General features: G+C 41.3%; 1 protein-coding gene across 4 annotated transcripts in view; it reads right to left on the reverse strand.

Moving 5' to 3' along the window:
* CEP112 (centrosomal protein 112) overlaps positions 1-27,398 on the reverse strand; it is a 174,074-nt gene that overhangs the window by 26,684 nt on the left and 119,992 nt on the right. For all 4 annotated transcript variants that reach the window (XR_015774320.1, XM_014255886.2, XM_088065411.1 and 1 more), the window contains exon 24: positions 8,144-8,233. Coding sequence is in view for 3 of the 4 variants with exons in the window: in XM_014255886.2 (XP_014111361.1) it covers positions 8,144-8,233 (90 nt within the window). In the remaining variant the exon portion in view is untranslated. The remainder of the gene's footprint in view (positions 1-8,143; positions 8,234-27,398) is intronic.

Genomic DNA, 27,398 nt, shown 5'->3' on the forward strand with positions numbered 1-27,398 from the left:
GAGGAACAGCTTGCAACTCAATACAAATGTTCTCGAGTTCTTAAGAAAAGTAATGAACGCCATAAATCCCAAGGATTTGGCTCGGCTGAAAACAGCGACCGGGCGAGATCAGCTGAGCAAGTTATTTTGTCAAGTGAACACCATGTTGTTCTCCACTGAGAAAATCCTGCTGGAGCACCTCCCCAGTCCTGACAGTTCCAATAAAAGATAAATTGGTGGCATAGCCATCCCCTTTGTGTGTCTGTCTGTAGCCAGTAAACCATCCCAGCATCCAAGACATTTTTGCCTTGTTGTTTTACTGACCCACAAGGACCTCCAGCCACTGAGTTTGCTGTTCCAGGTCATTTTTTTTCTCTTCCCAACCTGCATCGAGGTGGTGGCTTTTTACTTCGATGGTTTGTGTTTCCATCTCTCTTTTCCAGAACAAGATCTCCCACCTGGAAAATTCTCTGATTGTAGTTAAGCAATCTGAGTCCATATAATTCATAGCTGCAAAAGAAGCTTTTGGAAAAAAAAACACCAATGGGCTGCATATGGCAAGAACAGCATTCCAGGGACTACACAACTTGGAGAGGAATAAAAGCTTTCACTGTCAACACCATGGAACAACCAGGAATGTTGTGGCTAGAAAATTCACGCTGTTCTCTCTGCCTTCCCCTCTCCAGGGCTCTGCTATTGTTCCAGCTGGGATTTGGAGGATCCTGGATTTATTTTCTTCTCCTTCCAGATGACTCACGGCAGATGCCATCTTTGTTCCCCCAGCACTCTTCCCCTCAGCTCCTGTCAGTGCCATCTCTTTGCTGGCCCAGGAGGTTGGGGCTGCAGCAGGAGGGCTGTCCCCTCCACGGGGTGAGGGGGACACGGGGGGAGACCCCACTGACACCCCCTGATCCAGAGGAACCAGACCCAAAGCAGCCCAGCTGCTGCCCTGTGCTGCTGGGCCAAAGCTGAGAACACGGGATCCCAGAACATGCTGGGCTGGAAGGGACCCACAAGGATCATCAGGTCCAACCCATGGGGCTGATTTCTGCCTCTGGCCGTTCCTAATGATCTATCAGGATAATTGAGTCCGAAATGAAGCTCTGAGCATCTCTGACACCACATCAAACATTTCTGTGTTTCAGTTTTACATTCCAGCACGTGTCACCTTCCACACAATCCCTCCCAGCCGGGAGTGGGATCACTCCCATCTCAGTGGGGAGAGGTTCCAGTGCCCAATCCAGGAGCGCTCCCCAAGGCCAGCGAGGTCTGACAAAGCTCAGCAGCAGCAGGATCAGGACCTGGATTTTCACACTCACCATGTCAACAGGCAAAGCTCTGTAGGTAATAATCAGAATCTACTTTTACCAGCACCATTTCCAAGAACAAAAATCTAACCAGCATCTCAACTGGAAAAGCATCTGCCAGGCTTGCAGAGCCTCAGGGCTGGCCAAGGATGGCCAGTGCAGAAGAAACACAGCTGCACTGCCTGGATGGAATTCCCATGGATGGCATTTGGTGCTGATTAAACTGATAACCAAACACTACTTTAGACTATACATGAATATACAGGTAAAGATCACCATAAAGTTGGCCTTTCCCAGTCCTTTTCAGCTCCATCTCCTAGAAAAAGAGACTGGGACAGTTCCCTTATTGAACAGGCATTGCTGGGAGCACAACTGGAGATGAGGTTTGGCTGCTCTGTTCTTCTGTCATCCACTGGCTCCTCCAGACATTCCCGTTTCTTTTTGCTTTTAATTCCCTGCTTTAAGCACCAGTATCACTGTTCCTTGTAGTCCTACTTTAACAGCTTCTGAAAGAGCAAGTTCCCTTCATGGGTAATATGTAAGCAAACCACAGATGCTCCAATATGAGGTACTGCCCTCTTATAAGGACAATCTCCCTCATTCACTATTATTTAAGACAAAGAGCAAGAAAAGTGACATTTTAAAACACTCTAATTCCTGCATGCTGCCATATGCTCCTGTTCTCTTTTGGTAACAATTCCCTTTTCCCTTTCGACTATTTGTCCTGTACTTTCTGTTTGCTGTCTTGCTCCAGCTGGCCGCCAAGCTCCAGTAATTCATTCTGTTCTGTTCAGGAGGTGTGTATTTGTGTATTTTCCAGTTGTGTCTGATTACCAAAGCTAACATTTGATCACTGACTTCCACACATGCACCACCATCCTCGACTCTTTTCCCTTTGACAGCTGCACAGTTGGTGAGAGCCTCCTCTCCCGCAGCTCCTGCCATATGGAGCTCCTGGGAACTTTTAACTCCATTGATTTCCACCTCCTTTCAAATCCCACCTGCAAAGCTGTTTTTCTGTCCTTGAATCTCAGCTTCTATCTCCTCCTGCTAATCTGAAACCTCATGCTATACAGAATAATTTACTATATTCATTGTAATTCTCTTTCCTTTCATAGCTCGCCATTAAAGGAAATAATACACAAATATAAAATGTGGCAAATGCAAAATGGTGATTTATCCTAACAATCTCAGTCTTAATTAAAAACTGAGGGGTGCTGTTGTATCAAAGTGATTAATGAATATATCAATGGATTTGAGCAAAAGGTAGACACCTGCTAAGGTAAAAAGTGGTAGAATTGGGCTCCAAATAATGTCTGTGGTAATTTATGGTACCTGAAGTCCACAATGCCCCATCCCTGGAACTGTTCAAGATTGGGCTTGGAGCAACCTGGTCAATGGAAGGTGTCCCTGCCCAGGGCAGGGGGTGGGAATCTTTAAGGTCCCTTCCAAGCCACACAAAATTCTATGAAATCCACATTGCCATACACCCATGGAGCATCTATATCCATGAAACGCCCCTGACAGAGGCAGAACCAGGATCAGAGGGATTCCTGCCCACCAGTCTCCACTGGGAAGGCTGAAAAGAGACCCAGAACCCCCTCAGAACTGGATGCTGTGCTGTTTGTGAGAGCCTGAGCAGTGCTCCCACTCCCTCTGGATTCTCCAATGCTTCTCTGTGGCTCTCCAACATCTTCTTTTCAATAAAAGTACATTTGAAATTTCCTCACCACAAGTAGTTAGAAAAGAAATCCTTCATCGTGCAGATGTGGAACCGTCAGATTTTCAGCCTGTGGGGAGCTATGTCCCTCTGCCTGTTGGTCACCTGCACTTTTCACAAGGTTTTATGGTAGGAAAAGAGCTGAAACACACAGGTCCCTCCTGGCCCCAGTGCTGGGGGTGTCAGCAGAGCAGTGCATGGAGGAGATGACAGAAGGTCCCTCCTCAGCCACACAGAACTGCTCAAAAACACTCTTCAAATCCACCCATCTGTGCTGGTCACAGGCAGAAACTGCAGAAGCTATTTTAATGTGACAATATTTGGTGGTGCAGTTCCTGAAAGTCGCAGTGGAAATTTCTTCCGGGTTCTCACTCTTTTCCCCGTGGCTCCAGAGGCTGCTGAGCCCCGGCAAAGGCTGCTCTCAGTGAATCACTGCTGTGGTTTAAGATCATCCACATCCAGGCTGGGCTTCCCATTTCTGTGGGAGCAGAAATGGGTCTCTGGAGGAGCAATTCTGGAAGCGTTTCAGTGACGTGGGTTGAAGCAAGTGGAGCAAACGGCAGAATTTCACCACCACCTCCAGCCCCTCCTGACTGCTTGGATCTCAAAGTGTCCCTTGGCTTGGTGACACAAAGGCTCCCTCCACCCTCCTCACCTGCAGCTGGCCACAAAGCCAACCTGGGCTTTTAGATATCCTCATCTGGAGCTTATTTGCCTGATTCTGGGTGACTGTATCATGTTCTGAGGATGACAACACTGGGACAGTCTGGGAATTTGAGGCAGGCACCCCAGGCTGCCATCTGATGGTATTTAAAACTCTCTGATACCTTTAAAAATCACAGAATCATGGAATGGTTGGGGGTTGGAAGGGACCTTAAAGATCATCTCATCTCAATCTCACTGCCATGGGCAGGGACAACTTCCACTAGAAAATTTCTAAGAGGAAATATGGCCAAAAAGCTCTAAACTAAAGAGCTAATATTACTCAAGTGTTCCAGCCATCAGATTAAGAACTACTTGGGACTCATACCATCGACATCAATGTCTATTGCTCATCTGTGTCTCACTGATTCCTTGCTCCCAGCTCCACAAATCCACTGGCAGCAGCACTATTCCCACCAAGGAGAAGGTGTGGCAAACCTTAGAAGTTTCTCTGTGCTACACAGCAACTGAAATTTCAGAAGGATGCATCACAGCACTCATCTGAGAACAAATATATTTAGTTGGCATGGAAACAGTAAGTTGGGCTGAATGTGGTAAATATCCAGCAGTCATAAAAAAAAAATAAAAATCGAGCAAGTCAGGATAATAAACATTAGAAATGAAAACTGGCTGAATGCTTTTCAATCATAGGTCTTTTACAATTATCACTCCTGTTTTCATTTGAACATGAGTGAAATCCACTTAAACTAAGCTGCTCCATTTTATGCCAAATACTTCTATAACATCCTCATTCAGATAACTCCTTTCTCTTTTTTTTATAATCTGTTTGAGGAAAAAGAAATTAAAGGGCTGAAAACTTCCATTGCTATTTTCCTTCATTTCCTCAGCAATATTAATGAATTGAACATAATTGATTTTCTGTCTCAGAATCTCCTTTAAAACTCTGTTTATGACTTGACTGTTTGGAGGTATCCCTGTGGTTTGAATATCTAGAGTGTTGCTACTTCAGTTGTTCGCAAACACGAGGAACTTTTTTCTCCTCTGTTATCCAAATTTTTATATCATACTCAACCCAAATCTATGGCTAGAAACATTAGGACAAGGAATGAAAAGAATTCTTTTTCTGAGAAAATTCTTGTGAAAGACATATTCTTGGAGCTTTTAAGTAAACTGAGTTGGGGTGATTATCCTTCAAAAAAGTATTTTAAATGAAATGAATGCTAAAGAAATCTAGGTAGTGTAGAAAAAAAAAAAAGATCACTACCATGAATTTTCATATAGGCCCAAATTCAGCAAAACTTGTTGCACATGCCTAAATTCCTGGGTTCATTAAGCCCTCAGTGATGTGTGTCATTTTTAATTACACATTCACAGGATGTAGTCTCCTGTATGAACAATGGAGATTCTTTAACTCTGACTGACAAATGCACAAAGCCACAGGACCTAAGAAATAATGTTAAATAGGAAGTCTTGTCTCACATCAGATCCAGGCACACATCAGAGACAACCAAAGGACACATTCACTCCACAAGTACACGAACAGGAACACAATGGGATCACTGGGCAGGAAGCTGATCCCACATTTATGAAGGATATATGAGATATAAGAAACTTCACTGCTGCTTTGCAAGGAAATTGTTTGGACACACCCAAATTTGCCAGAAACCTTCCCAGGCTGCTTTAACAGTCTTGTGACCATATCTATTCAACAACAACAATATAAATAGAACTATATATTACAGTTTTCACATTTACTGCCAGTTTATCACTTTCCATGAATACAATTATTTAGGTCTCAAGAAGCTGGACATCTAATTTTTCAAGGAAATATCCAACATTTCGACCTGAAGAAGGATGAGACAGCTCTGGGACTCCACTCTCGAAGTGCAGCATTACACTGGAAAACCAGGACAGAGACAGGACAACCTTTGTGGAAAAAATAAAATTATTTAGGCCAGCACTTTTGAGAAATGGGATTGGAACCCATCATCCAGAGATTGTTGCCATATGGCACCACTGGTGAGAAAACACAGACACGAAGTGATTGCACCGACCCACGCTGTAAAATGGGAGAGAAAAAGAAAAGAGGAGTAAACATGAGTTCATCCAAGAACACAAAGTATGGGAATGGAAAAGCTCCATAAAAACATCAGCTCCTCTCCAAGTGCAGTGCCATGCTCGCCTCCAGAACAGCTCAGGGCTTGCTGACAGCCCAACATCTTTTCTCCCCTTTATTTTTAGGAGAGTTTGTCTCTGTGGATGATTATAATAACGAAAGGTTAAGCCTGTGTGATCACCAGAGGGTCACTGTGACAAAGAGTTAAACTTTGTGGCTCTGTCAGTCACTCTTACAGGCTGAGGAGTTATGAGGACATTGCACTGGAAAAACGGCCAACATGGAGCACTAAGATACCACCCAACAAGCCATAACGAGAAACAGCTTTTTAGTTTCAATTAAAAGCACAACAAAATGTTTTTTCATGTCTCATTCATTTGTTTGTTGTTGTTATAGAATCAAAACACGAGATTTTTCCTTTTAATGAAAAACAGAAGCTCTTTAACCCTCTCTCCTCCTTATTTATAGACATGTAAAAGCTTGGAAAAGTGGCTTCTGTAATGGTGCCAGCACAAATCTCCATGTTTTATGCAATTCTGATTCACACAGTATTTGGTAAAAGCAGAAAGCAAGTTACTGCCCTGAATATTTCAAATCCCTGACCAGCTGATGAGTTGTTAACTACTGTTAACACTTGATGAACATGTTTACAGGTAGCCTGGCCAAACCCAGTAACTGGAAACATGTCAGAGCTGTCACTTTTGCATTTTTCTTCTGGAGAGATAAGCAGAACTAATGAATTAACCGGTCACAGAGGAGACAAGTAACAACTTCCAAAATGCTTGTCTGCAAAATCGACCGAGGCCACCTAAAGCAAAACAGCTTCAGTGGCTCCAGCTGCTTCAGAAAGTCCCAATGGATGAAAGGCAGGGACAGGACCATTGAGGAACTTGGATATGAGCTCTACCAAATCTGCCAACACATCAAGCTCAAAGATGGACAGCACAGTGTAACTTAAATAACATTCCTGTTCCATTATACTGGGGAACAGGATGTTAACATCTGAACTAGTCCTTCACTAATTAAGTCTGGACAGGAGAGTTCTGTAGGTTGGTTTGGTGCAGATGTTCACGTGGGAGGAAACTTTGAAGGCACCCTGTGAATCTGCATGTGCAGCCTTCTACCTCTGTATTTCATGAGTCACTTTTTATTTCTTCTGGATCCTTCTCAAAACGGGTCAAAAAAACCAAAACAAAACAAAAAAAAGCGCAGCAGAATGGCAGTGGCAGAGACTAAAGAAAAACATGAAAAAAATTAGAAAAGGACATCCCTCACAGCGTGCAGCCAGTGCTGTTCCCTAGGAGGGACAACCATGCTTTAAAGAGCTGATTTTCCTCTTTCTCTTCCAGGAGACTCTGAAGCCAAAATGCAATGTTTGTGGGCCAGCTCACTCACTACACCAAACTCCTCCAGTGCTGCAGGCACTGCAGTTCAGGATGAGCCCAACATCTGGACTTGGGAGGCAGAGGGGGGACAGAAGGGAACAGCTCATCACTGACACTCCAGAGAGGAAATACATCAATTAAACACCAAGGGTGACAGAGAATTGCCATGTGCCAATAGGATGACAAAACAGAGGAAAAATACATTTGAAATTAATGATTATTAATCTTCTATGCCCTCCCCAACTGATTATTCCAGCAGGTATAGAGTTAGAAATGCTTTATGAAGGGTATGTGCTGTTGATACTGTTTACTCAGCACCAAATAAAGTTCTCAAATGCTTCAAAACCTGATTAGTGTTAGAAATACATAAATTCCTATCTGATTCAGGCATTCATCACCTGCATATTCTCCTGAATATTTTAATTTAATCTGGTTTGAATGCAGTTCATTGACTTTCTGTTCCTTCACTGCCTGCAAACACGTTTTATTTTGCTCAAAGCACACTAAATAGTCCCTGACTTCACTGGAAGTGTCCAGAAAAAATTTAGCACTATTAATCATCTGAAACTGTTTACAGACATGTTTGGACAATGAATGCAGAAGATCAGGACTAAAGATTATTTTTAGCTGTTATTGTCCAATTATACTTCTCTTCATACAAACCATTAAAGAACAGGTTCAGATAGTCTCAGAAACCTCTATTAAAACACTACAGTCAGCTGCAAACAGTCAGTTCAAAATAAATGCATCATTTAACAGCTAGAATAGCTGAAATACCAACTTGCAATAGAGAACAGCAGATAAGTATTTGCCTGAAGGGTTCAGACAGTTTGATTCTCTTTTATTACCAACAAAACAGAAGAGAAAGCTAGCTGAGAATTTTGCAGGGAAATATGTGCTTTTGCTTTGAAGGAAGGGATTCTTTTTAACCATTGCACCTCTGTACTCAAGGGATGGGGACAGCGTCCAGTACCTGCTCCTGGGCCTTCAGCTCATTGCGCTGGAGCCTCCTCTGAGCATCATAAACCTGCCCACGGTAATTCTCCACCTCGTCCTGCAGGGCCTGGAACAACAGCAAGGGATGAAAAACACACGTGAGAAACGTGGGATGGCAGCAAAACTTGCAGGTCACAACGAGCTGGGGAAGGAAGTGGAGCACTGTGAGTCCAGCTGAACTTGGTGCTAAGACATGACAAAGGCAGCTTGGCCACTCAGAAGAGTTACTTGGCAGAGGTGGGACCATTGACTGAACAAGAATAGTAAAAGTCCTATCTTATTATAGGCTGCACATCCTAAAAATAAACTATTTTTATATCTTCTTAATGACTTCATGCTAAAAATGTAAGAAATACCATCAAAGGTTGGAAGGCCAATGGAAATATTGCAACATTTGCATCAGCAAACGTCCCAGGTTTTTGTTGTCATCCTATCTGCACAACCTGAGCTTCCTCAGAGCAGTTTTGCAGTGTACCAACAGGTTTTTTTCTTTAAGCCAGAATAATCCTCTCTCTGGAAAACAATGTCTGGAATTTGGAGTGGAAATGTATTCCATATTACTGATATGGGATGCTGGCTGAGATAAGGAGCTCCCCTCCTTCCCTGTAGTCAAATCTGGCATGTGATCTACAAATGAAGTATAAATGGCAATAAATAAAAGGAGTAATATGATCATGTCACTTACCAAAACTACCCAATCTTTATTTAGTTCAGAAATAATCACCCCTAAACCGAGCTCATAAAATGCATCGACAAATTTATTTTGTCATGATTGTTCTCCTTATATATTTATTTTTATTCCAGCAGTTACTCAGAGCCTTGATCTTTTTGTTACATGCTTAACAAAGGAACAGCGTGCCCCAAGGAACTGATAGTCTGTGTTATTTCTAACAGATACACACCAAACAAACAATACAAAGTTTCAAAGATTTTTTTTTTGTTTGTTTTGAAAGTTTCCTCCTCATTGTTGGATGTTTGAATACACGCTTAACATTTACTTACACATTTACTAAAAGCTTAGTGATGTTGTCAGCTTGAATAAAGGCATTGTTAACTGCAAGTGCTGACTCCAGGCAAAGTGCACAATGTGGATGGGGGATTGACACCAACACAGAGGCGGCTGTAGCTGCAGAAAGGGAATATTTGGAGTTATCTTTTGTATGGCAGGAAATTGGGGCATTGATACCCATCAGTGAAAAGCAGCACGGGGCTGGGGCTCATGCTGCAAATGCCACTGAAGGAGTCTCCAGGGCTGCTTTTAAAAAAGCTGGGCTGCACAGAGACCTTCTGCACAGCACCCTGGAATCACAGAGTCATCAAGGCTGGAAAAGACCTCCCAGATCATCAAGCCCAACCTTTGAGCAACCCTACAGTGGTCACTCAATCATATCACAAAATGCCACGTTCACTTGGTTTTTGAACACTTGAGGGATGGTGACTCCACCACTTCCCTGGGAAGTTCCAGTTCCTGACCACACTTTCAGTGAAGAAACTTTTCTTAATATCCAACCTAAACCTCCCTTGGTGCCCCTGCCTTCCCCTTGAGAGGAGAGACCAACGACCCCACGGACTCAGGGAGCTTTGCAGGACCTGCCATATGGTTAATGTTTGCTTTCAGCAGCCCAGGGTACCTGTGCACAACTCAGGATCGTTAAAAGTCCTCGTGGTGCAAAGATTTAACAGCAAAAAATGCCTTGCTCTTTTCCACAGCACTGAAATCCTGCACTCTCCAATAATTTACAGGATAAAATTGCTATTGAGATAAGATAAGAGGACTACTTATGATAGATCTTGCACGCTGTTTTGAAGTGATGCCAGGCATTAACTTTAAAGTCTTATAGCTGTAAGTCTGTTACATGTTCTGATGCCAAAAATTGTAACCAGACCCAAGCATGAACTTCAAATCTGCCCAGGGACTTTTATGCTATCACAGCTTCTGAGAAATATTGAAATCCAGGCCTTGAATACATAACCCATCTTCAATACTCAACAAGCCTTGCAGTACAGGAATTTGCATTAATATAATGAAAAATATGTGGGAATTATGTGGGAATTGGAGGCTTTTTGTTTGCTTTTTGTACATCTATCTTGTGAGGTAAAACACAAACAAGTGTAAAAGGTAAAATGAGCAATGTAGAAACGCAATAAGGAGTAGGGTCGTTCCTCGTACCAAGAAGATCACCAAAAACCCAATTAATTAGACAAATGTCCTGCCAAAACCCCAAAGTGTCCATTCATAACCAGGCCAGGAACATTCCTGGAGCACATTTTGGATAAACTACAGAGTATGACCCATCTTCTGCTCTTTCAGGATCAGCTTTTCTAGCCCAGATGGTGAAAAATAAGGAGGGAAGAAACCTCATCACACATCACTCTTCCTTCCCTTGTGCTGAAGAATAAGTTTGTCTCTTTCACAGGACTTTGAAGCTGGCCAAGAGATAACATTTCAATGTATAAATACATGTGTTTAATATGTATAAATATATGTTTTTGTGCCAGAGAACAGATTTGTATCACCCCCATCTGCAGGTCCTGAGTACAAAACTGGATCCCAAATTGATCCTGCACGAGACAGCAACGCCGTGGTGGCAAAGAGTGCCCTGCTCCTTCCTTCCTTCACTTCTCCATTCTTAATTACAATAAACTTCTGCAGAGGATAAAACAAGAGGTTCCTTTAAATCTGAGGGTTTGCAATGCATCTGAAAGTCATTTAATTTGGGAAATTCAGATAACACAACCTTTGTTAGATTTACCTACTCTAGATAGTGTTTGCCAGCATGGAGCACACATGTTTTATTTCATTAGGAGAGCAGAAAATGTCTTAAATTTAAATTTAGAAATAAGGTATTTTTACTATAGCATGTAAATACAGCAAACTAACAACTCTTCCAGTTATCCATTCAACATTTGTCCAAAGCAGAATTTACTGTATGAACTCACAGATTTTTCCAATCACATCATAACTGGCTGTTGGCAGGTTTTGTATTGGGATGGCAGAGAAACAACTCAGCTAACTCCTTGGATCAATCACAAATACCTTTAACTGGAACCTTTTTGGACTCTTCCTGTGCTGCATAAATTCCATGAGTAATTAATGTTCATTTGAGTACTCCAGCTATTCTATGAGCGCAATGGCAAAAAAAAAGTAAAACCAAAAGTTCAGCATTTGATCAAAGCCGTGCCAAAATGAAAAAGTAACATCAAAATCTCATGGTTGCTGTAGATTCCTGCATGTGATTAACTCTGAGAATAGCAATTAGAAGTAAGCAAGTTTGTTGGCCGTGATTTTAATTTTCTAGGAGGGATCATGAGAGATGTCATGAATAATGCACCGTTTTGAAGATCACACTGAAAATTCTCTCTGTAGTCAAAAAGCCTCACATGCAGTGGCCAGAGCCTGAATGCTGATGGTGATTCCTGAAGCTACCAGAACCTCAAATCTTTCTTTGAATCAGACAGGGGAGCTTTAGCCATGTAGAACACTCTTAAAAACAGCAGAGGACTTACCCCAGGTACACCCCAGAACATCTCTTTTGTAAAATTAAACAATGTTTTGTTTTGTTTAGAAATGCAGTTTTTGTTCTACTGCTTCAAAGTGACACATTTTGCCCAAAGAGCAGTGGAGCTTATGATTAATAACTGCTGAGATGAAGAAAAAGGGATTAAAAATAAAAATCTGGGCCGACTTTTAAGCATCAGAGGCTTTTTTCCCCCCAAACAGAAAACAAAACTTAACTTATTTAGTTAAATTTTTCCAGGTTCAGATGAATTCCTGTTCCTCAGCTGTGCTAAGCTGACTTGCATCACTCTTATAAAGACAATATTCTTTTTTTTTTTCAGTTAAACGGGCTTTCAAATGCCATGTAAACATGTTTGCTGTTGAATGTCTACACCATACCTGACCTTGGAAGTGCTTTGTGTTGGCCAGAGAACAAAGAAATCAAATGTTTTGCTTTCCAGCCCAGATATCCTACACTTTGAAAAGCTCTTAAAAATGTAAATGAGATAATAAGCTCCACTGCAACAATGTGGGTGAATTACAGCTGGAGAAAGGGAAAACTCATTTGATTTATTTCTAAAAATGGAAAGGATCCTAAAATAAAATCATGTTGTTTGGGTCTCAGGCAGCATCGAGAGGCGGGAAGGGAAAAGTAACGGCTTTGAGAAGGCGCCGCTGGAATATTCCGGGCGGATTTTGGGACCTGGAGGAGAGTTTGTGGATGAATCCATCCCAGGCACTGTGATGCAGAGCTGGACACTGATGTGGAAGGAGAAAGGAACCTCTGAGCTGCGTTTCTGGGTAGGCACCATTTATTCCCCTTATTATGCCACTGTGGATGGATTGTGTCCAGCAAAACGTTGAATGGAGTTTATTTCAGACCCAAGGGAGCAGCACACGTGGGGTTGGTGCCTGTGGAGTTGGGCCTGTGAGGCTCCAGGAAAGCTGGGATGACACACAGGATCAGAGGAATTCCGTGGGATACCTGAGGGACAGACTGAGGCTGGGAAAAAAGGTGATTTAAAAAAATAAAAAAACAACAAAACTTGCAAAGCATAGGAGAAGGAGCCCTAAAGAGACAAAAAGGTGCAGTGCCAGCAGTCCAAAATCCCTTGCTAAGGCATGAATTAATTTTTGGTGTTAGTTACAGGGCTTAATCTAAATCAACTAAAAGCTGGTAAGAGAAAGAGCTTGAAGAATCCCAGGAACAAGTATGGAACAGGAATGTAGGAAGGATTTGGTGTTTAATGTATGAAAACTGATTTGATTATCCTTTAACCACAGGATATTTTTTGAAAGTGTTGTATTCCCTGAAAGAAAAATTACATAAACAAAAACAATTAAAATTCCTGATTTCTTTGTATTGATTACAACTGTGAAGAAACTATTTACAAATGTGAGATGTTTTCCTTCTTTAACCTGAAATAATTTCCTATTTTTGTAGGAAATAGGAAACTGTCTGAGAGCAGAAAGGTTTAATTCCTGATCCCATCACGTAATGGGAAGCCATGGATCACAACCATTTATCTCTCTGCTCTGAGGGCTGAATAAATGACGCTTTCAAAAAAAAAAAAAAGAAAGAAAATTTCCTAAAAACCATTAAGTATCAATGTATTTTCACTTTGGAACAGAAAAGTTGCTGCTCATCCTGGTCAGATTATGCCAGATAATGTCAGAGCCTTTTTTTATTAGAAATGTGTAATTTTTATTAGCAACTCTGCACATATGGATGTGCATCTGTATCAAGAAAAGCTCTCAAAATTTATGACCAGTGCAGAGTAAAGCTACCACTAAAGGTAGTGAGAGTTAGCACTTTTCATCTTCAAAGAATTTTTCAAATGTTACCAAATTAATATAATTAGTTAATGAAAGATGCAGTAATAAAAGCTACCCTAATTACCTACTGTAGTCTTAATTATCTCCTTACTAATGCCCACAGAAGAAGGCTTCCACTTTACATCCTCAAAACATGTGCCAACAATAATTCTGAATACAGGCCTCTCTTCAAGTGCCTTCTAAATTCAAATTACATCCATTGATGTGTTTTCTCTCCTCACTCATGAGAAGAAAATCTCTGGAACTTTGAGAAAAAAAAAAACCAACATGTGAATGATAATAAAAATTAAAGAGAATTTTCTTCCAGAAATACACATGGATATGCTTTAAAATTTTGTCATTAAAACATTTCATTTTCAAAATCTTTCTCTCTCCATGAAGCCAGAATTATGGGCTGTCTGGGCAAAAACTTCTTTACATTAAGTGGTCTCACAATTTAGAGTCAAATACAACTCTATCCAGAGGAAGCAGCCAAGAATCCCATCCAGACTTTTAAAACCAATCATTAATTCTGCTAAAATATTTCATGGAGATAAATAGATTTATCTGGGTTTATTACTACTATAAATAAATCGGGCAAATATATCTGTGAATGCCACTGATGTAATGCCATGAGTCAGAGCAAAACAAGGGTGTTTTAAAAAGTGAAATAGAGATGTTTGAGTCAAATTGTTGGGGCATCCTCAACGCTTTTTGGGTTTTCACTGAGCTCCTGCCCATGCCACTGCAAACAAAAACCTCTGTACTTGGAATTCTCTCTTGGTTTTGGTGCAAAGCAAAGGAAATCTTCTGGTTTTAACCTAATACATATGTCTGCTGTTCACATATGGCAAAATTCCTTTCTGGTGGGAACTTTTTCGCTGTTGTTGCAACACACTATATATCCAAAAAGTTTCCTTTGATGTTGAACTATTGCTCCACGACTCATTATGCTACTGATTCAATATGAAAGGCAAAATTTCTGTGGTTTCTGTTAAAACAATGGCTTTGTTTTTGCAAACAAAGTTTTCCACAACCTATATGCAGGGGCCAACATTACTGCAAGAGGAAAGAAAATCTATTCTTTTACACAGAAAATAGTCACGGTGTTTAATAACACAAATTATTTCTTTATCCTATAGGTACATTACAATTGCTATTATGACTGTACAGAAAATTTAGCTTTATTGCTCCTCAGGAACAGAAATTAAAATACCTTAGGCAATATTTGACATCTCTCTTTCCTATTTTACTTTCACTGACCTCCCAGCCTGTTACCATCACTCCAGCTTCGGGATCTGGTGAAATTGGGAACAGCTACGGATGGGTGGGGAAAAGGGAAGACCTGCAAAATCTGCTCCTCACAGCATCCTACTCTGCAGTGACAGCAAATCTGTGACTCTTCAACAGCCTAATATTTAATTTTAACCACTAAACACTATTTCATGAAGAGTGAACATGAATTACAACACGGAATGAAAATGCAAATTGTTAATACCTTAGTAAATGTGTCCCTACAAGAGTTGGTTGCCCATTTTCTGCTGCCATTATGGGAAAAAAACCCCAAAAAACCTAACATTTTCTTGGTCAGGAATCAGGCAAAAGGCATAATTTCCAAAGGCACAGAATTCAGCATGAATAATAGGAGAGCTCCCATTTTCACCATGGCACATTGGTAAGTTTGGCTCACTTTGCTGATGTTTCAAAATGGGAATGGAGATCTTGCAAAATTCTCCAAGCTGGGGGCTTTGCCCATCCCCAGCAGCCAAGGAGCTCCCTGTTGCACCAGGCTATGGCTTCAGAGATTTGCCAGCAGGAGATGCCCCTGGGAAGTCTAAGAAATACTCCCCTTGAGGGACTGTGGGAAGAAAGAAAGAAAGAAAGAAGGAAAGGGGTTCAGGAAGAAAAAGAGTAATTTGACTCTAGGAACAGAATCAAGTGTCTCCAGCATAGGGGGAAAAAAAAATAAAGCAGGTAATTTAACATAAAAGAAAAATATATGCAAACATTTTGCAATGTGGCAGGCTCTAATAAAAGCTATGTTCACTTTTGACAATTCATAGGCAAGAGACTGACTGGCAGTACGTTATAAAACTTGGGATCATCAGCACCAGCTCCTGAGCAGTCCCGTAACACTTCCACATCAGGCTTCACCTGGTGTCTTCTGGAGATCACCTGAGCACTCCTAGGATTCTCAATATGCCTGTTTATTCCTGCTTTGCTCCTGTAAGATATTGATGTGGTTTCAGCATTTTCTGTACATAGCAAGTTGAGCTGACCAAAGTTTTAATATCATTTTCCTGACTAGTCTTTAGATCTGTTAGAAGGAATTGTTCCTTGTGAGGGTGGTGAGGCCTTGGCCAGAGAAGATTGGCCAGAGCAGCTGAGGCTGCCCCTGGATCCCTGGAAGTGCCCAAAGCCATGATGGATGAGGCTTGGAGCAGCCTGGGACACTGGGAGGTGTCCCTGCCATGGCAGGGTGGCCTTTAAGGGCTCTTACAACCGAAATCTTTTCAAGACTCCATGATTCTAAGATACATCCCTAAAATACCTTGATGGCACCAGCAGGGCTATTTGTAGACATAAAATTAGGCAAGGGCTTAAGCATTTTGCTGAGTCAGGGTTTCGCTGCAGGACATTATAAACTCAATTCTTTTGAAAGGCAAAGGATGCCATAAGGTCCTGCAGAGATAACAGTTCAAAGAAAACAGCAGCATAAATTGTAAAGTCGGGCATTTTTGTCAGGGGGAGGCAAGGAGGGAATTGTTTTTGCTTTGTTAGAGTGGCTCAGGTGACAGGAGGGAAAGGGAGGCAAGGTTCAAAGGCTGTAATAAATTGGCTTTCATCTGCTTTTCTCAACGGGCCACAAAACCCAACAAGCACTTGCCATGTCCAAGCACGGCTTTGTCTATGACCGGGACACTTTGGGGCTGTTGTGATGAAGCCAATCAAAAGCCTGTCAGCTGGAAGATTTACTGCAAAACTTACCTGGAGTATTCTGGAGTTTACTTTAACACTGCTCCCCCTTTTTTCTCAGCCTGCACTCAGTGTCATGGCCAAGAGCAGAGCAGAGGCTGCCAAAAGGAGAAAAGCCCTGAACTGTTTCCCCCCTGCACTCGCCGAGGTTTAGGCAGAAACACCAGTGGTGCACATTTACCAGATAAAATGAATCTTTTAAACCCAAAGACACCATGACATCTTAAGCGTACACTTATGAAGGGAAAGTTCAGAACTCCATTTTAAACCACTTATGAGAGGATTTACCAAGATTCTGCCTAATGTTCAGCTGACGCTTTGTCAAAAACATTTATCACGAAGCTTTTGAAGTTTCTTAGCTCCCCCCAAGTTATTAAAACTTGAACTGCAGAGTTTGTTATCAGCCTCAGAGCACACACAGAATACATCAGGTATTTTTTCAGTCAACCTTTCAGTCTGATTTTGAGACTATTATACAAAATACAACATTCCCAATCAGGTTAATGTCTGACAGATAATGCTGAGCGGGCGGAACCGCTGTGCCTGATTGATCCACGAGACCATTTTCATTCCCTAATTTGCTTTTTATTAAACACTTTGGAATCAAAGGGAATGGCAAGGAGTCTGCCATTCTCTGAGCAGGTTTCCTGTGAAGACCTGATGTCAGCTTCAACATTTTCAGGCAACTTCTTGAATTTTTGATGCTCCGTCGCAAGAACGTCTAAAACATCCCGTCAGTGCTGCGCTAGTGAAAAACCGCTATTGTGAATACAAATTAACCAGAAAAACATCTGGTTCTGCTGCTTGCTGTACTCCTAACAACACTTCTGCAAAAACAAACATCAGAGGTTCAGGCAGAATTTCCTGCAATGACTTGGAGAACGCCTGATAAAGCAGATTTATCAATCGCTGGCTGAACGAGGCAATCTCCTGCTGCCCGGGGCTTCATTCCCAACCAAGTTTATCACCAAGCTGCCACTTTAAGTGGGTGTTCGGATACTTCACACCTGGAGCCAGCCCAGAGGCTCCAGCAGACCCCTGGTGCTCTGCAAATGTCTCTTTAAAATGCATTGCTCCTCACAGATACACGAAGATCTGGAAATATAAACATTTCTAACAGGTCTTACAAAACCTCTTATTTCGTTATGCTCTTTTGAAACAGAAATATGAAAGGCTCAGATATTTCTAATCAATAGGGCAATCTGATTCCCAGTAAGAAGGAAAGAAAAGCTATTTAGTTTGTGCAATCAAGTGCTCAGTATTGCTGCAATTCTGCCATTACATGAAATAACACACATTTTCTTGCACACAGGCACACACAAAGAAATCTAATAATGTCTTTTTACCTTTCAAAGTAACCTTAATCAACAAAATTAACTTGCAAGGCAAACCACTGCTTTTTGAACTGAACAAGAGCGAGCTTGACTCAACACATGTGAGATGTGAGAGGCAGCAAAGTAATATCTGCTAAAATTATGTCTGGAAGCCAAAAATGGGGTGATTCTTGACAGGGGAGGATGCACACTTGGAAACTTGGAAATTCTTTCATTCAAAGTCTTTAATGACCTCCAACCCAATTACATTTGCAACAAGACATGACAATGCAGTTGCTCCTATTTAAAAGTATGAGTGAAAACGGAGTATTTTTGAAGCCTGATTCTTTTTTTTTACTTTTTAATCATGTTGAGATGAAGCTCATTTACTTAAAAAGAAAAAATGAAACAGAACGTCCTCTGCAGCTGGTCAAACAGATTACGAAACTCTAATCTCAGTAGCCTGAGGAAAACCAAAACTGTTTTTCAAGTATCTATTTTATAGAGCATTAGCTTTATACTTTTTAAAAGAGGCATTAACATAAGTGATCAGAACATCCCAGAACTTTCTGATCTAGTTAATCATATGACGTTATGACAGAGATTCTTGCTGTCATAATGCCAATGTTTCTAAACATTTCTAAAATCCTTTAAGTTTTTTTTTTTTTTTTCCAAATTAGACATGGGGAAGATCCATTTCAGTTTCTTCAGAAGTTTTTCTGTCCATTTTAGAGCTCTACAAAAGTAGTGCAGAATATTTTAAATAGACAGACACATACACACATAGCAAGGAACAATGTCAGGCTCCATGACCTATTTAAATATTTCTGATAGCTTTTTATACAAAACATTTTACTCTAATTCCTGCATAACTCATTTCTGGGAGTCCTCACCACTGTATTTCTTTAACTCGGTTGTATTCTTTACAGCTGAACTGGAATCATTGATAAAAAAAATCAAAATTTGTCTAGTTTAAATTTATTTGGTTTGTTTCCCTTAAAAGCAATTTTTTAAACATTCAAGCCCATGCTGCATTTTTTGGTGCTAATAGTTTCTCCAGTACAGGTAAGAATAAGGTGTAATTTATACACAGGCAAGCTAGGAAGAGGATAAGAGGGGAAAAACACTCACCAAAGCTATTGCTGTGCCTCAGATATCATTTTAGTGGGGTGTCAAGAGCTCTTATCACAGTTGTGACAAAGCAGATTGATTTCCATTGAGAGATTTTGAGCTTTGTTTGTTTGTGGGGTTTTTTGTTAAGTCTGTTTCAAACCAGTTTTGAGCTGAAACTCTGCTCTCTCAGTGTGAAGAGCTCTCTGCTGTGGCAGAAAAGTCTTAGATGAAAATGCACAGGCAGGAGAGAGCTCAGTCCCACACAGCACAAGTTCTGTTGAGTTAATTCTGACTCTAACAGGCAGCCCCAAGATATCCCCCTCCTTTTGCTTCCCAGGAACACCCACAGGGTCCTGACAAAGCAGCTGAAATACCCCCAAAAGGCACACAAAGCTTTTTAAAAAAATATATGTAAATAGTTCTGAACATTCCTATATGGATGACATTGTTAAAATGCGAAAGAACTAAAAATAACAGAAAACAGATCAGGTTCTGAAGCACCACCAGTTTCTCATTTGTGCAGCTACACATTAATGTCTCTCAGCCAAACTGCACAGCTACTTCGTGCATCCCAAAAGCTTCCCCTTAGCACAACTGAGACAAATTGCAGCAAAAACATTATATGGCACAGTGTGAAAGATCTAAGAATTGCAGTATTGGTAGAGTTGCATAAATCTCAGTCTAGTTCAGATCTGATAGGCAAGCACAAACGAGCTTGGCCTCTGCTGCGATGGAGAAGGGACATCAGCTCTTCACACCCACCACTAAGGTGAGTTAGAAACAAAAATGAGTGTTCAGCAACACCAAACTTGATCTGCAAATGCACATTTCCATACAGTGATTATGAACAGACATGAACATTGAGTAGAAGTGATGTGTTATTCTAGCAGCAGGAAGAAAATGACACATCAGGTAGGAGTCCCTCCTTGGAGTTCAGAGCACGGCTGTGGTCAAAGGTGTTTCCAGGCAGACAATTAAAATCTACTGATAATATCCAAATTGTTAAATAGTCCTCAGTAATTGCTATTCTACCTTGCTGAATTACAAGTGCAAAACTGGAAAGGATGATATTGACAGTAGAAACAAAAGTAAGAGGAATTTAAGGGCAGCACACAGAGCTGTTTTCTGGAGCCGGAGTGTCAATACCCACCTTGCATTTCTCCTTCCAGCTGCCTGCAGAGTCCTGGCTTGGTCCGGTGGTGCAGGTGTTCCTGCAGGTACCTAACATTTGTCAGCCTGAATTTTTATTTATACAGTTCCATTCTGCCCCTGCCAGGCTTCTCAGTAAGCAAACAAACTCACTTTTCATGTTCAGTGTTCTTGTTTGCGCTTTTACCCTTTCTTACATAACAAACCTGGCAGAGAGCAGAGCAGGGAGAGCACCCAGGGCTCCTGCTGTGGGTGCAGGGGGTTGGACACTCCTTGTGGGCATCATCCCTCCCTGAGGCAGCACATCCTCTTCCTGGGTCTCCTCCAGGTGAGATCTGGGTGTGGAAAGGTGGGAGCAGGCTGGCAAGGGAGTCATGCTGGCAGCAGGAATGAAAAAGCCACGGAGGACCTTGGTACCATGGGTGGGGGCTCACGGCTGTCCCTGGGCACTCAGGTGGAAAATGGAAAGGAAAGCATTACAGCACTTCAGGGTTTAACATATTTTCAACAATATAAGTTGAAAAGAGAGATAGCACAACCTTCTATTGAAATGAAAATGTGCTGCTGAGACAGCGACTGTCAGGATCCTGGATGGACTCAATGATCTCAGAGGTTTTTTCCAGCCTTAATGATTCTGTGAGTCTGGACCAGCACCACTGCCCACCTGGCAAGTGCACAAATGATGTGTTTTCCTAAACCACAGGATATCTGCATGAAGTTTTAGTGCTGCCATGTGCTAACTAGTTATTTCCCTAGGAAAGGGACTGGTTTGTTTTCCCTTGATCTGGTTCTAGAAGAACTTGCATCCACTCCTTTTTCTATCACAAATTATCTGATCTGTTTTCAGGACACGATGAGTGATGCTCTCCTTCCTCCCCACACAAGGCTTTATTCCTTTGGGATGATCTGAACTGTGAGAGAGCAAGCCCCAGGGCAAAATTGAGCTGGGACTCCCTGGCAAATCTCAAGAGGGAAGTGAACAGGGCATTGCATGTTTTGTCTTCTAAGGCCAACATGGCCTGGTTTGAAATCCATGATCTCATGCCATGCTGGGCCAGGAAAATGGCCTATCCAGGGCATGGGTTTCCAGCATAAAATATAAGTGAGGTGATCTGATGTGACTCTATTCACCTGCCAACAGCCCTGGCAGAAAAATAAACAGGTTCTGGGGATGAGCTGCTGCTGGAGGCAAAGCAGGAACCATTAGAAGAGCTGCCCTGACCTGTGAGGAACTGGTGTTTTTGCTTTGAACTTCAGCAAATCTTAATGAACTCTTCATAACTGGCAATCTGGAGTTTTCGCTGATGATTTATTTCTCTGGAGGTGCCAAATGCAGGAGACAAATTCAACACTGGAAATACAAATTTTGGGTCTCACAGTTGGTTGTCCAGGCCGGTGAAGGCAGTTCCAACATCACTGCAGGTCACTCTTTGAGTTGCATCAGGAATTAGATTTGTACATGAAGGCACATCAGTGCTGAAGAATTTGGTTTCATAATTATTAAAACATGTTGATTTAATTGAAGTTATTGACTTCAGTGTGGTGAAGGCTTAAACTAAAAATAAGCAAACAGTTTTATTAACAGACTAAGTTAAAAAGTGGTTGTGTCCTCCTCCTTACCAGGAGTAGTAAGGTTTTGGTTTTGCTTGATTCATCCCTGCTTTACTGCTCTTCCACTCCTGTTATCTGGCAGTTTTGGAGGGGATGCTGCCAAGAAGTTCATTTAAAGTCCTACATTTTATCCTGTAGGCAACACTTATTTCAGTTTCCTGAGAATAAATTCCATAGACAGACCCCTGAAGAGGAAAACAGGTGAACTCTCTCTGCCCCATAAATCAGTCAGGCTTCCTGAAGAGGCCAAAGATAGAAAACTACAGATGCCTGCACAGAAACACCTCAGAAAAAGCTTCAGCCTTGAGGTTCACAGTCATCTCCATAAGCCACAAGCACTCAGTCTTCCTCATGCATATTTTCAAGGGTCAACAAATCAAATATTTACTGCCTCAGTGAATACTGTTCATCAGTGAATCCTGACATGATGGTGCGAGAATCAGCAACAATGAGCTGCTCCCAGGAAAGGCATCCCACTCTCCAATGCAGGATGGAGGATGGACATGAAATCCACATGCAACAGGCTTGAATAATAAAGTATATTTTCAACAAAACTAATCTAGTTTTCCACCTTCTTATCCACACGTGCTGTATGAACACATAGAGGCAAGTTCCCTGGGCTGAAAGGCAATGAGGTGTACAAACAGAAAATATTCACTGTACGAATTTCAGTGGGAAAAGGAGCAGAGTACAACACACAGAATAGATGTTCTCCTGCTTCTGGACTCCAGTGCTATTTTGGCTGCCAACAGTACACAAAATTTCCACTGAAGGGCAAGTCAAACCAATTTCCCTGAGGATGGAGGCATCCGAAAACTCGCTGAGGTTATTCCATTAGTGCCTACGCATTCTCTAAGCGGATGAGCAGCTTCACTTTGAATCTATGTCAAACCACAAAGACTGGCTGATAATAACATTCAATTAAAATGATCTTTTCCCTCTAGAACAAACTGGCTAACAGCTGGGCACAATGGGGTGATTGATGCTGCAAGGAAATGGGATAGGTTTGTACCGAGGAGCCAGGTCAGGTTTGGTGACAGTGTTTGTAGGTTTAACCTCTTACCCAAATCTCTGAGATGAAAAAGCCACTTCTGCTGAGCACACAACTGTGAGAAAGTCAGAGCTAGAGCTGGCAAACACCAAGCTGAGCTAATTAGACAGGTGTTTTGAAAAACCCCAAACTTTATGCTCGACGCGTATTTGGACCTTTTGATGTCGTACCTGGTGCTGTTTCACACCACTGGGGCTCCAGAGAAAGGCAGGAGCTGCTCCCCTGCTTGGCTCTGGGGGTGAGTTTGCCATCTGATCTGCTGAATACACAGATAAAAGTCGCCACAGACTTTTTTCCCTTTTCAAGTGCAGCACTGTAACTTGGAAAGCTCTTTCATTCGCAGCTCCGCTGATGCAAGAAAGTGGCAGCAATATGGCAGCTCTGGCTGCTTTCCTTTTGTAGCTCTTTGTAAGTAATCTTTTAATGCTAACAAAACAATAGGTATTTTCATTTTGGATGGAAAAGACATTCCAGTTACAGAAAATTAAGGCAATGCCTTTCAAAAAGTCTAAGAGTGGTACTGACCACTTGATTCTTCTCCTACCCTGCCTTTAAATATTGGTAAATAGTTACCATGCACAGGTATCAGATTCTGCAGGTTTCTCTTGTTACACTTAAGAAAAGCCCAACTATTATGAAAATGTTGAAGTTTAACAAAGATATTTCTATTTCCCTGTGATCTGCCATTCAAAAGTGTTAGCCAGCCATTTTTTAAAAAACACTCTTGATATTTGATCTTCTTGAGTTTCAGTTACATATAAAGCTGGAGAGCCAGCAGAAAATTCTAAGTGGAATCTGAAGATTTCTAAAGTCAACACTCATTTTGGCAGGAACATTTTAATGCACAAAGCTGAAATCCTCAGTGACTCTCTCCTGCTGATATCCCTGGAGCAGCCAGCACAAAACCAAAAGCAACCTAGAGCAGAACACACGGCTCTGCAAAAAAAAGGATGTGGACACAAACACTGGAAGTGATGTAGGCACAATGGGATCAGCCAGGGCAACCTGACGCTGTTCCAGCTCGCCCCTGGGATGAGCCACGCCGTAAGAGAGATCTCTCAGGGAAAAGAGATGTTGATAACAAAGCAGGTCCACATCCCCAAAGCCCTGCTTGCCAAAGCCTGCAACTCGCCTTGCTGTGCCAGGCTTTAAAACCCTTCACTGCAGAGTTATAAACGGCTGTGGCCCGCGGAAGGTTTGCTTTGAAGACGTCGCTTTCCCCTTTTGTTGGTGGAATCCGTGGTTCACACAGATTGTGTTTCCACCTCCACGGCTGGAGAAGCCCTGCAGTCAAGGCTGTTCCAGGAGCAGGGAAGGAGGCTGCGTTCCAGGAACTCACTGGAACTGGAACAAAGCACAGCCCTTGGAAAGCCTACACAGCCCTGTGCACAGACTGTTTTACAGATGCCCTGTCTTTGGACGGCATTAGACACTTGTTTTTATCTTTATCTTTTTTTTTCCCCCCTTCTCCAGTGAAGTCCCAGACTCTGGAGAACAGGCTCTTCCTCCTGGGCATTCTGCCTCCTAACTCCTGGGTATCTCCCCAGCTCTGTCTTTTTTAAGCACCACTTTCTCCTGCACATAGAAGTCCTTCTGCTCTTCAGAGAGAAAAACATCTTTGAAATGCAGCAGTAAACTCTGAGCATCACAGCAGCCTTAAAAAAGCTGATTTCCATTTTCTTATAACATAGTTCTAAACCTTGTCTGCCCTTCTTTACGAACTGTGTGGGCTTATATCAGTATTACTTAACACTTACTAACAAGAGTGTTTTGTCTGCACTTTTTAATTACCCAGGACCCCTCTCAGTGTTATTACTCCTGTCTTGTCAATTAAAAGCAGTGAATTTTATGGCTGGTTTTGAATTTTTTTCTCCATTTTTTCAGTGAAAAACTAGTGTAGTCCACATTATTAAAAGCAAGACAGTTTAGCTGTATATGACTTCATATTTTATTCTGCATTCATAGAATCTTTAACTCCATAATGTGGAGACAGGTAGCATCCCTTATGGGGCTAACAAGTTAAAAAAAAGACTTCATGCAGCAAAGTGCCTTCTGGAGGGAAAATAAAACACTGAGGACAACAATGATAATGTAGGAAAAAGTAAAAATACCAACTTTTAAAACTGCCAGATAAATCTGGACTGCAGTTCAGAGGAAAAGGCAGGCACTAGCTCTAGTCTTTTATAAAACTTGTAAGTCTGATTTTGCTGCTGGCCATGGTAAGTTCTTCAATGTGTTGAGACATGAAAAGTCAAGAAAAATACCAGAGTGCAAAGTTTGCTGCAGGAAAAAAAAAGATGACTCAATTCTTTGTCTCACAAAGCATGTCAAAGATATTATAAAGTACTTACAGATGCTCAGCCATTCGGATTGCCTGGCTGGCCAAACATCTGAAACCCTGTAATTTTGAAGAGAAGGTACTATGCTTCAGACAATGAAATAATTTCTGTGGCAGCAGAAAAAGAGAGATGGTTTTGAAAGGAAGAGTTTTTTAAAATCAGAATTTCAGTTGTGATAAATAACTATCTAAGCTTAACATTAAAGTCAGCCTATTTTAATTATAATTTATACTGAATGTGTCAATACAGGCTTTTAAAGATAACCAGGTAATGGAATCATGAGACAGAGCAGAAGCAAGAGTTGAAAACCTCAGGGATAAACCCTCATCTCTCTAACAGAATTTGGGTGAAACTACTATTTACATTAACAAAGACTGTGAAAAACAGGTGCCTCAGAGTTTGGACCCCATGAAACGGAGAAAGTAAAGCCATAAAAGACATGCAAATTTAATTTACCCGTTCTTTTAGAAGACATGACTTCCTCTGCTGATCAAACAGAATATAGGAAGCTATGAGCAAGATAAAGTCATTTGCCTGGTAAATTTTAAGGTCTGCTTTCCAAAGCTAAAGCACCAGTGCTGGTGCCTTGTAATTCCCTGCTAATAAAAGCCACTGCAGAGTTATGAGTGTTATTACAGGCTAAAGTCAATGACAAAGAAATAAAGATCCATGAAAAAGCACTCCATGTATTTAACATCATGATGGTCCCTTACAAGTCTTTCTTTCACCATGCCAAATGGTTTATCATGGTAATGTTTAGGCACAAAGGCAATTAGAAGGATTTGAAGTCCCTCTGGAGAACTTTGTGACACGCACATCTCCGAGGCTCCGCGGTGACTGACAGCATTTGGCACGGCCGTGGCCACAGAACCACCACCAACAGCGGGGCATGTTCTGACCAGATGTCTTACAAGACATGAGCCAGTGCCAACAGTGAGATGCTGACCTCCTTTTTACAGGCACTGCTAGCTGAAAAAAACAAACAAAAACGACAAAAAAATCCTTCATCCAAGGCAAAATAGAAAATGCAACAAAATATCTTAAAAATTGTAATGTGGGTCTGCTGATAAAATTTATTCTGAGCTGGTGGCTGAGGTTGTAGGGGTTCATTCTGCCACCTCAGTGTACCCTGGGGAATAAAGCAAGTCAAGACTCCCTAACCAAAAAACCCTTGACACAATGTCTTTACCCTAAGTTTTAGATTTCCATTTAGAGTTTACACTAAGCTTTCAGGGTTTTATTCCTCTAATTAATGTCCTTTGTGCTATCACTCACACGAGGTCACAGCCTTCTGAACCACCAGTCTTTACAGCCTTCATTTCCACCTTTGCCACAACCCTTGGCTGAAGCCAAGGCTTTGCCTGCCTCTGTCTCACTTTTAAAGCAGGACTAAAAATGCTTCTTCTCCAGATCAGGGCAGCTTAGGTTGGGTACTCTCAGATGCCTCTCCTCCCTTAATAAGCACTAATTAAGGGCATTTAAATCACTTACATTTACCCTTGCTTGGGATTTTTAAACTAATAAATTAGAATTATTTTTTTTTTACCAACTCCAACACTGGTTCTGGCAGAATACAATGCTGGTCTTCCAAAAGGTGTTTTGAGGACAAAAAATTAAATATCTCTGCGGGGCTGCAGTCACTCAGTTAATGTTCCCAGAAACCTAATGTGCTTTTCCTTTTATTAAAGAATATTATTTGTAGTTACCAGTGGAATTTGCTAATAAGCATTAGCAATGTTTATTAATGGCTGATGATTAAATAGAACTACAAGCAAAATTAGCTTATGCATCAAATTTTTAAAAACACAGGGTTTTTGATAGAGAAATTTGGTATTTTTTTTATAGTTGTATGGAGGAAATTCACTGTGTTGATAAAACCCTCAGTACTTCACAGAGGAACAGATCCTCTGGCTCCAAGATATATTTAACAAATACAGGATGTCAGGAATACTCAATGCCCACAAAGGCCCAGACAATTTAAACCCCAAAATTTTTCCCTTTGTTCTGCTATGGCTATAAAACACTTTGATTTTTTTCCCCCTCTCAACATTTTTAAACATAACAAAGAAGAACAACAGTTTCAAATTTTTTCAGATGAAGGGGAACATTATTATAGGCCATTCTTTCCTAGAAATCTTTTAAGTCTTATTTATTAACAGAATTAATCTGATCATAAGCTGGCTGACATACAAAGTGTTGAAATATGTCATCTTCCAACCATGCTTAGCTAATGAAATTTTGGTGTTAATTCAGGGATTTAACAGAATCCTAGAATCTGTAACAGGAATCAAACAACAATTGTGGTTCATCTGGCAAAAAAAGCATAATTTTGCCCCTTTTCTGTTGTGGGTTTGTCACTGTATGCT

This window comes from Pseudopodoces humilis, chromosome 21 (genome assembly GCF_049639895.1).
Source record: "Pseudopodoces humilis isolate 2021_Gansu_Grassland_sample_001 chromosome 21, ASM4963989v1, whole genome shotgun sequence".
NCBI lineage: Eukaryota > Metazoa > Chordata > Aves > Passeriformes > Paridae > Pseudopodoces > Pseudopodoces humilis.